At 39.3% G+C, this 10,638-nt stretch overlaps 1 protein-coding gene across 1 annotated transcript in view; it reads left to right on the forward strand.

Moving 5' to 3' along the window:
• Window positions 1-97: 97 nt before the first annotated feature.
• Window positions 98-10,638, forward strand: part of CRNKL1 (crooked neck pre-mRNA splicing factor 1) — an 11,970-nt gene continuing 1,429 nt past the window's right edge. Inside the window, exons 1-11 of the mRNA XM_009330128.1 lie at window positions 98-269; window positions 1,889-1,980; window positions 2,098-2,256; window positions 2,616-2,782; window positions 3,306-3,484; window positions 4,145-4,315; window positions 5,001-5,192; window positions 5,969-6,028; window positions 7,172-7,252; window positions 9,689-9,928; window positions 10,331-10,432. Coding sequence (XP_009328403.1) covers window positions 2,171-2,256; window positions 2,616-2,782; window positions 3,306-3,484; window positions 4,145-4,315; window positions 5,001-5,192; window positions 5,969-6,028; window positions 7,172-7,252; window positions 9,689-9,928; window positions 10,331-10,432 — 1,278 coding nt within the window. The 5' untranslated portion in view covers window positions 98-269; window positions 1,889-1,980; window positions 2,098-2,170. The remainder of the gene's footprint in view (window positions 270-1,888; window positions 1,981-2,097; window positions 2,257-2,615; window positions 2,783-3,305; window positions 3,485-4,144; window positions 4,316-5,000; window positions 5,193-5,968; window positions 6,029-7,171; window positions 7,253-9,688; window positions 9,929-10,330; window positions 10,433-10,638) is intronic.

A 10,638-nucleotide genomic window follows, 5' to 3' on the forward strand; every position in this document is an offset into this window, starting at 1 on the left:
GCCCTTCCTCGGTAAACGCTGAGCGGAGTAAGCCGCCGGAGTAAATTCATCGTGGGGAGATTTTTCGGTTTTGCATTGGAAGGAGAAAACGTGAATCAAGCGCTTTTACTTTACAGGTGAAAAATAAAGCGCCTGCGGAAGTTCAGATCACAGCGGAACAGCTTTTGAGAGAAGCGAAGGAGAGAGAACTTGAACTTCTGCCGCCGCCGCCGCAACAGAAGATCACAGATGTTGAAGAGCTAAACGACTATAAACTCCGGAAAAGGAAGGTAAAGGGAAAAAAACCGAACAACAGAAAACTAATCCTGATGCTCGTATAAAGCACTAAAATTTGGCTATGTTTTACCTTAAACAAGATTAGTCTATATTACTCGTGGATTTTCCAGATGAATAGCAATTCTTAAAAAAAACTAACATTTTCATGTAGCAGAAAATGCTACTTTTCTGTAAAAACTGTAAGTTAAACATGTTGTTTAACACAAAATTTGGTAGTACACAACATCTCACATGTGAGCATGTTCAACACGTTCGGAACGTTGCAAGGGTAATTACATGCATGGCTTATATGCAGTTTCTTCATCACCACTAGTATCTGGCCAGTCAGCATGGCAGAACGCTAGCAAGCTTTACAGTAATGCTGCTGTGTTTTCCACATCAACTGTTTAAAAAACACAGTGTGTTTGCAAGTGATGTTTCTGTTCTGTATAATTATGGTATTACTTAGCACACTTTAGAACACAACTTTCTACACCACTCGTGGTTACATTTGACGATTGTCTTAAAACTTGACCATTTTGCATGTGAAATTTCAGGTATAATTTTTTCTTCTTTACTTAAAATAATTGCTTTTCTTGTGCAAACTTATCTACGGTTTTGTTCTGCTTTTTCCTTTGATAATTGCTGTCCTGGATCAGCAAAGCAAGCATATCCCTGACAGGGAACGTCAAATGTTTTCAGCACTCAGCAGCTTCTCTAGATACAGACAGCATAAACTAGGGCTATCAGTCCCTGAAGCGTATATACATATGTTCAGAACTGGTGACTGTTGCAGCACAATACAGCGTCCCTGTACTCAGCCCCGAGTGGGTGCTCATTTCCCTCCTTACCATAGTGGCTAGGACTCCTGGTGAAGACTTCGGGCCTCACTGTGCTGGGTGCTGGTGTACCTCACTCGGGCACATGCAGAGCAACTGGAGTCGGATGATCAACACCACAGCACTGCAAAAACAATGTTTGATGTTACCTTTTTTCATCTCTCATATGAACGGCAGTAACGAGCCACCACGTTAACTGTGTTAAACCATGTTTAACCACATATTGAATACCAATAGCATTGATCCTGACAATAGCCGACCACGAGACTGAAGATGCCCTCACCATTGCACTGAGCAGTGAAACTTGTCTAGCACATTTGATGCCAGCATATTAAATCCAGGGAATAAGGCATCATGCTTTAAAGAAAAATTTAGAGCAATGACACATACAGGTCAAAGTGAATAAACTCGTGCTGGTGCAGGTATATTCAGGGTTGTCTGCAATGACTGGATTCTATGTGTCCGGGTAATGTTGCTATTGAAACATCAAGCAGGAGATTTTAAAAAAAAAAAAAAGTAAGATTTTAGTGCTGTCGGTTTTTATTCCATCAGTATTTCGGGTATCAGGTTGCAGGAACTTGAGTTTAGTCCTATTCTGTATGATGATCTACGCTTCTAGCTTCTCAGTTATGCAATTTTTAGAAAGTGTTAATAGCATTGAGTATGATTTGTTACTACATCTGCATGGGTGTAAGACATTTGGAATTCATTCCAATAATAATCTATAAGCCATTTATAACAAGATTGGTCTGCACAAAGGGATTTCTTTCTTACAGAAATAATTTTCTCCTCAGACTTTTGAAGATAACATAAGAAAAAACAGGACTGTTATAAGTAACTGGATAAAGTACGCACAATGGGAGGAAAGCCTAAAAGAAATACAGAGGTAAATATGATGCAGCTGCAGACATTTCTTATAAACCTTTTAAGACACATGTTGACAAACACCATCAAAGTCTTGGAGGCACATTATATACGCAACTTACTTGTCTTTGCTTTCCAGAGCCCGTTCCATTTACGAGCGTGCTTTAGATGTAGACTACAGAAATGTCACACTCTGGCTGAAATATGCAGAAATGGAAATGAAGAACCGCCAGGTTAATCACGCCCGAAACATTTGGGATCGAGCCATTACCACCCTCCCCAGGGTGAACCAGTTCTGGTAGGTTTGCAGAGAATGGAGGATTGCTTCTACCCCCAAAGACTACAGATCACTTTTCTATTTTGGTACCATGCAAAAGTGCATTGTTTTCTGTTTCTCCAAGCCTTCAGGCTAGTCTGGAGAAAAAGAGGAAGGCTTAAGTTTTGGAAAGGTTTTGTACTTTTCAAGTGGTAGGAGTATTGGGAGAGAAGGATGTGTGCTGCATGCTGCCAATCACAACAGTATCTGTAGGCATTTCTGGGGTGCAAGTGGGGAATAGGTGAAGAAATCTCACAGTATTGCTCTTACTAAGCACTCAAAAAATCCTTGTAATTTATGTGTTTACTATGTCATTGTAAAAACTTGATCTGTTTTCTAAGGTATAAGTATACTTACATGGAAGAGATGTTAGGGAATGTTGCTGGATCACGTCAGGTGTTTGAACGTTGGATGGAGTGGCAACCAGAGGAGCAGGCTTGGCATTCCTACATTAACTTCGAGCTGAGATACAAGGAGGTGGACAGGGCACGTACCATTTATGAGAGATATATCCTTTTTAATGCGTTGCGACACCTGCCCAAGTTTAGGCCTGCATTCTTCATTTCTTTCTTATCTATTCTGTCTCCAGCTATGTTCCTGTGCTCCCTTTTACTGTGGTGTGTTGGGAGTAAGCCACCGTGCTGAGAGCCAGCACTAGGTATTAAAAGCATGTTTAGTACATGCCTCCAAATTCAGTTAAGGGAGTGTATATCCTGCCACAACAGTGTATATTTAACAGCACTCATGCTTCCAGCTTTTTTTCAGTCATCATTTGTTTCAGATTTCTCCTCCTTAAACTTCTCCCTGACTCTTGCCTGATTTTTATCCCTTTTTAAATTTTCTTGAAGTTCTCAGTAAGACACAAAGCCTTTGCGTGCTTAGACCTGTTTTGTGTCTTCTTCCCAGTTGCATTTTTTGCATATGCCATCCTTGGGAGTTGTTTCATATAGTCCATGACCCTGTAGTCACTGGGAAGAATGCAATTTGAAATGTCCAATTCAACCACCATTGTTTCTTTAACATAGCTCTACTTGTTATTGTTCATCCTGATGTTAAGAACTGGATCAAGTATGCCCGCTTTGAAGAGAAGCACAGTTATTTTGCTCACGCAAGAAAAGTCTATGAGAGGGCAGTGGAGTTCTTTGGAGAAGAGCATATGGATGAGCACTTGTACGTGGCTTTTGCAAAATTTGAGGAGAACCAGAAAGAAGTAAGACCTTCTTGATAATACATCAGACTAATACCAACCGCCCCCACAAGATTTCTTCTTGAATATCGAACTCAAGGCCACTTAACATTCACTGCAATACTTGTGTTTTTCAGCACCTTATGAGATACTGTTACTGTAGTCTGAGTTAAGGAGACAATATTTTGCTTAGCTTCTATTTACCTTTTGGTGACATCAAGGAAATACATTCTCAGAAAGGTGGGCACCAAATCTGCCAAGCTTGAGAATAGTGTCATCGGATCAAATACATATCCTCAGATTTGTAAGTTTCTGAGAGGTTGTAGGCCTGCATGATAAAAAACTTAATTAGCCACGTTTTTCCCAGACGGTCTCTTTAAAGTGCTTAGGCCATTAAGGAATTGAAAACATTCTGTGAACCCAAACCCATAACCTCTTAAAAATATTTTAAGTATTCCAAACCTGTAAATGAATGGTGGGTTTTGGTATTCACAGAAATTTTTTTTTTTCCAAAGTTTGCTTTAGGACAGGACTAACACAGATCTCCCTGAAGAGTAATCATTTACATTGAGATATTCTATGATTCTGTATTCTATTAAATATTGCCAAAAGCTCACTGAAAAATTATGGGGAGGACAGAAGCTGCTTTGTAAATATTACTCAAACGATATTTAATATTTTCAGTTTGAAAGAGTAAGGGTGATCTACAAGTACGCCTTGGATAGAATTCCAAAACAGGAGGCCCAAAATCTCTTCAAGAATTACACCATATTTGAGAAGAAGTTTGGTGACAGAAGGGGAATTGAAGACATCATTGTCAGCAAGAGGAGATTCCAGTATGAAGAGGAAGTGAAGGTATGTATTACAACTATCCTCGGCTCATCGTACATCCAGCTGCTGCTTAAGGTACATGGGTGTCTCATGATATGAAGGCTGATGAGTTTTATGTTACCCTTGATACTCAGTCCAAGAAAATACCAAGAGATCACTGTTCTTTTTGGAGGCAGAATTCCATCCGTGTGGGGGAGAATGATACTTGCATTCACTGCTTTTCTGTTTCTGTGTTCTAATGTAGATTGTGGAGCCCAAGTTTTTGATTTAACTCAGAGCTCAGTACCCTTCAGAGTCATCTTAGGAGATAATGCAGTTTAGCTTGTAACTTACTTCTGTTGTGCAGTAACTGTTACAGGACACTTCACCTGTGTATAAATACCTTTTTGTGAGAAAATGGGTGTGGGTGTGTCCCACATATCTGCTCTTCACTGAATTCTGCATATTCCATGATTTCCTCTTCCCTTCTCACAGTTCAGTTTGTTTGCCTTCACTTAAAGAATGTTTGTTGGTAAAATAAAGAAATAAATGCACTTTAACCCAAAAGCTCTAGCTTAAGCATACCTGAGACTGACAGTTTTCATTAATTTTCCAGTGATCTATTTTAAAGGAGAAATTCTGAATAAAAACTGTAAGTAAAGGCACAGGGTCTGTTATTTGTAGTTACTGAAGTTTCTTTCTCATTTCCCTGCTCCCATCTTTCTGGAAGGCAAATCCACATAATTATGATGCATGGTTTGACTACCTGAGGTTAGTTGAAAGTGATGCAGATGCCGAGACTGTCCGAGAAGTGTATGAAAGAGCCATTGCCAATGTTCCCCCAATTCAAGAGAAAAGACACTGGAAGAGATACATCTATCTTTGGATTAACTATGCATTGTATGAAGAGCTGGAGGCAAAGGCAAGTAGTAAGAACTCAGGGTTTTTTTTTTTTTCTTTCCTTCCCAAGTATTATCCTTATATTAAATAACTACAGATATTTTAATAAGAAAACTGAGAACTAAAAATAGTATGTCTTACTTGTTTTGTGTAAATAGCAAATCCTGTAGCTAGTTAAGTATGGGGTTTTTCCTCTTCATTTTTCCCTTCCATGCATAGGGGAAAAAACATTTCTGTTTCACCCCAATTCATCCAGAAACACGCTGATAATAAAAACAGAAGTAGGTCTTTCTAGCCCCATCTGAATTGCCTGTTCCAGGCTGTTACCTGAACTTGTGAAATAGTTCTATATTTAACAAAACTAAGTTGTTCCGTGAAGCAGTCAGATTCTTGCTATAGTGGCCTTTTGAGGCTGTGTAAGTATTTCTTCTGTTATCAGTCATGTAACATTATAGCTGCTTTTTATTTCATAAAATTGTAGTCCAGTATACCTGTTCAGTGTCTGTTAAAGGAAAAAAAGACTTTTTTTTTTCCCCAAAAATGGGGACACTCTGGTTTTATTGCCCAATTCTTAGTGTTGAATCTTGTTTTGAAGAGATGACTCTTACCGATTCTCAGAAGTTACCATCTTTGAACTGTGCACACTAAGTAGATAAGTACATTTATATCTTAAGTATACACGATTCTAAATAATGTAACTTAAAAATACTGATCTGCAGCTTTGCAATCATCACACAACTCAAAATATAGTGTAATCTTAGCAGTGAACACAGTACTTAATTTTGCCTGTTCTTACAGGATGCAGAGCGAACCAGACAAGTATATCAGGCATGCGTCGAGCTCATTCCCCACAAGAAGGTATGGCTCCTCCAGCAGTTTATATTGAGTCTTGGATTAAAATTCCCAAGATAAGATCCTTTAGTTTTCTCTCCCCCCAAGGTTCAGACATGTAAGCAGCTCCAAATGGCTACTAGCACATTCTGCTCAGGACTTTAAATATCCCTTCCAGTCTCTCATAACATCCATCTTCCAAAATTGATTGGGGTTTTTTTTTCCCCAGCTAAGGTGTTAGATGGATATAATTTGCATCATCGATGGGAAATAGCAGGCCACACACTGATGTCAGATTTCCTCATACAGATGCCATGCAAGGGTTTCTCCAGTATTTTCAAATTACTAAGTATGCTCTAAGAAGCTGAAATAACACATAGTCAGAGGATAGCATAGTACTATTAAGCAGCAGAGAAAAACTCTTATCTATTCTTTACTTGCTTTTTTCTTCCTGAGGTTGGTCCATTCTACAGCTGCTCTCAGCCTAGTTGCTTGCAGTCTCTGCAGAACACTTGTTGTTCTACTTTATATGGGGTTACCGTCTTTTACAGCATCTGTTTCTAATTGTCTGCACGATCCCAGCTGAGGGAGGTGCATTTAAGAAACCATCTTTCAGGTGTATCTTCCCCATTACAATTGGTCTTCCAGGCTGATTTTTTGTCTTTGTGGGTTTTTTTGCCAGTGAGCTTTAACTAAAATATCCACGTGGCCAAACCCTTAAAACAATTAATCAGCATTGCCTTGGAATGTCGGGAAATCTTAGTTAATGTACTTCCTTTTCTAGTTTGTCATTAATCATGTCATCTGAGTATCAACTGTGTAGATTAGGATTAATCTGTAATTATTGAGTTGATTAGCTGTTAATTGATTCAGTGATAGCTGATATTTTTACCAATCGATTGGTTAAAGAACCATTTTCTTTGTTTGAGAAGACTTCTGTCCTGGCAGTTTTTGCTTTCATCCATGGTGGAATATATTGCTCTGTTCCAGAGACATTGTTTTGGGCTATGAACTCTCAACTTTTCAGCAGGCAAACACTGAGATCAAATGCATTTAACTTCAGTAGCAGTAACATCTTGTATAGGCAGAGTGATTATTTTTTTAAAGAACATATGCAGCAGCATTTACTAGGCTTCCAGCCTAAGCATCACATTGTTCTTTTTCTTTCAGTTTACATTTGCCAAAATATGGCTGCTGTATGCACAATTTGAAATACGCCAGAAAAGTCTTCCACTTGCCAGAAGAGCTTTGGTAAGCTTTTGTTAATCCCATAATTGACTTTACTAACTAATAGTAAGAAGGGAATGGCATTAGAAGATCTTAAATTGTCCTTTATAAATTGCTGTTTTAATCCACTTAAATAAAGCATCCGAGAAGTCTGCAGGGACCAGTACTTACTGTCATGTATGACTTAAAAAGAAGTGTAGCTTGATATGATGAATTAGCCACGGGCAGAAATGAATGCAGCTTTCTCATTTCAGTTGACAAAACACACATCGGAATGCAAGAGTACCCAAATCAGCTTAGTGCACTTGGAAATTTTCAACTGCTGCTGATTTGTTTAAATGATAACTTGTACTAACAATAGCATTTTAAAAAGCATTTTAAACAAATAGGAGTTTTTGACTCTCCAGAAATTAAGAGCTGCCGAATAGTGTTTGAGTCCCAGCTGCCAGGCTGCTGGTAGAAGCAATCATGGGGACTTTGGGCAGGTTCAAGAGCTTCTGTGCAAATTCACTATGTGAATGTCAGCATGTCAGGGAACAATGGAGTACATTTTGGCAGCAAAACTTTTTGAAATGAAAAACTTTCTTTCCCTTCAGTTCAAATATTCTAAATAAGCCCAGTGATAGCATTAGGAATTTTGAGAGAAAGCTAATGTTGGTAACAGATGAGGTGGTTTGACTTTAACGAGGAAACTGATGGGGTTTCCACAAAACCCATGGTACAGCAGTGATAAGAGCATGAATGTGAATGCCTACTGTAGCTGACGCTGGACCAAGTCTGCCCCCAATGTGCTGGCAAAGCTTTGTCTCTTGAGCTGGACTCCTGCCCGTGACCAGAAAAAAAATGAAGTGGAGGGGTTAAGTCCCCATGAGACTGTTATTGTCTCCCTGCAGGAGAAGACAACCATCCTGAAGCGTACTGCTGTTCTAGCTTGGCTTAAGATACCATTGCTCAACATTACCATAGTCACCAGTCAGCACCCTGCTTATGGCTGCCTTTTTTTTAGGGGTAAATGTTATGGTAGACTCTGGAAAGGGTGCTTTGGCCCGTCTAGAAAGAGAAAGTTTCCTCAGTTTCTTTTAGGCTTCTCTTTTGTTGGTCTTTTTCCCTGTTGTTATTTAATTTCTTTGACAGTCTTTTTTTTTAGTAGGTCACCTTTTTTCTTATTTTGGAAACCAGATTTTGCTGCTGCAGCCATAATACTTTCTCAGACTGGACACAGATTTGGCAAGCAGTTTCTTTCTTTCTTTTGCAATGAGTTGACTTTGAACCACCTCTTTGGCAAGAAGCCTTGCTCCTATCCTGAGGTGAGGGTCCCGCACTGTCACCATGCAGAAGAGAAGGTCCAGCTCCGGATGCTGAAACTCATCAGCATCCAGACAGCACCTTGCTCTGCCTTATTTTCACTGGTTGCAGATGGTTTGTGGATTCAGGGTCTGAGAGATGCTGGGACTTGGAGACAGGAGATCAGCTGGAGCCTGTGCTGCTTAAGAAAATAGTAAGGGGGGGCGTGTGGGGAAGAACTGAGCATATTTTGAGATAGAAGAGGCATTTGTAGAGCTGGAGGGCCATAATGGTGACCAAATTGATATTCTCAAGTGGTGGTTTCCTCCATTTTTAATAAGTACCAAGATAATCAATGTGTAGGAAAGTTGTGCAGGAGAATTGTACTAAGGGAATTTGATCTCAAATTACTTAATTCACATTAGCTTGAGGGAACAGAGGTTGCAGTGCTTAATAAATAATACTTGTCTACAGAAGTGACTCAGAGTGAAGCTCACTACATACCTGTCTCAGATATGCCCATTCTTAACTCTTGCTTTAAAAGATTCCCAAATTAAGAATCAGAAACTGCTTTCTCACAGCTTGGCACCATGGTTTAGGACAAACAGCTTTCTTCAAATGCTGAAGCATATCAAAAAGGAAATATTTTTTTAATACATTATTCTCCATCTATCCATTATCGTAAGTCAGCAGGCAGGGAGCGTGGACAATTCTCTATGCGATGGTGAAATAGCAGTGGTGGTCCAGGAGACAGTTTCTCCTGATATAATTTGTTTTAAAAGATACTTGGGAACTGCCTACCTGGAAGACTGGTACAGACTGGTACTATGCTTTCTTCAGCTTTTGATGCAAGATGGAGTGTTCATTTGATGAGCCAGGGTGAGTTTCAACTAATACTTTGTTGGGAATCCGTATTATGTGGAAGTGTAACAAGTTAGAAGGTTTTCTGCTTTGAGAGTTTTTGTTGATGTTTATGGATGCACGCTCATTTTGCAAACATTGGTTGGATTTCATATTGGCCCTGACCAGAGTCTTAAAAAACAACCTCTGCTCAAAAATGAATTTTAGTTCAAATACTGAGGAGTAAACAGATGTTTAGAAAATAGAGCAGGTTTTTTTCCTTGCAAGGTCTCTCTTTAAGTGGTTTTTGGTTGTTTTTTTTTTTTTGCTTAACAGGGGGCATCCATAGGGAAATGTCCAAAAAACAAACTGTTTAAAGGTTACATTGAATTGGAGTTACAACTGCGAGAATTTGATCGTTGCCGAAAGCTGTATGAAAAATTCCTGGAGTTTGCACCGGAAAACTGCACATCATGGATTAAATTTGCTGAACTAGAGACCATTCTTGGTGATATTGATAGAGCCCGTGCAATATATGAGTTGGCTATTGGCCAGCCCCGGCTAGACATGCCAGAGGTAAGGGGGTAGATGAACTTTACAGTTGGCACAATTTTAAGGTATTTATTACACAGTATGGCTAATTAAAATGTAAATAATCGACCAGCTTGAACAGAACTGCTTACCGTAGTGGCTTAGCCTGTGTCTCATTAATTTAGCATCTGTTTCTTAACAGAGTACGCATGACTATAAAACCCATGATAAAACAAGGAGAGAGAAACATACTTACACGAGTGGGCTAAATGGATTATGTGCACAAGATTTGATACTGTGTAGTTGTAATCCTAGCTTGTACAGTCAATATTCAGATCTCTGGAACTTTTTCCAGAGAAATTTCACATTTATCCATGTTCCTCCTCTTTCTCCCCCCCCCCCAATCTCAGTGTGCTATGAACGTAATGGGAGACTTCTCTTTTGCAGGTTCTTTGGAAATCCTACATTGACTTTGAAATTGAGCAAGAAGAGTATGAGAAAACAAGAAATCTTTACCGCAGATTACTTCAGCGGACACAGCATGTTAAGGTATGTATGGGTACCCAGAACACAGAATTGGTCTTGAATCTGGTCCAGGGTGGATGGAAACCCTTGACTGCTTTGGTTGTGTGGGTTTTTCAAATCGACAGTGAACCTAAGTTCAGTACCGTGTCTGTGCCATGAAAAGGGGAAAGAAATTTCTAAATTACCTATAACAACAGGCATATCTTGCATGAAAGAAGGCTTTGCAGTAA

This window comes from Pygoscelis adeliae, unplaced genomic scaffold (assembly GCF_000699105.1).
Source record: "Pygoscelis adeliae isolate BGI_AS28 unplaced genomic scaffold, ASM69910v1 Scaffold188, whole genome shotgun sequence".
Classification (NCBI taxonomy): Eukaryota; Metazoa; Chordata; class Aves; order Sphenisciformes; family Spheniscidae; genus Pygoscelis; species Pygoscelis adeliae.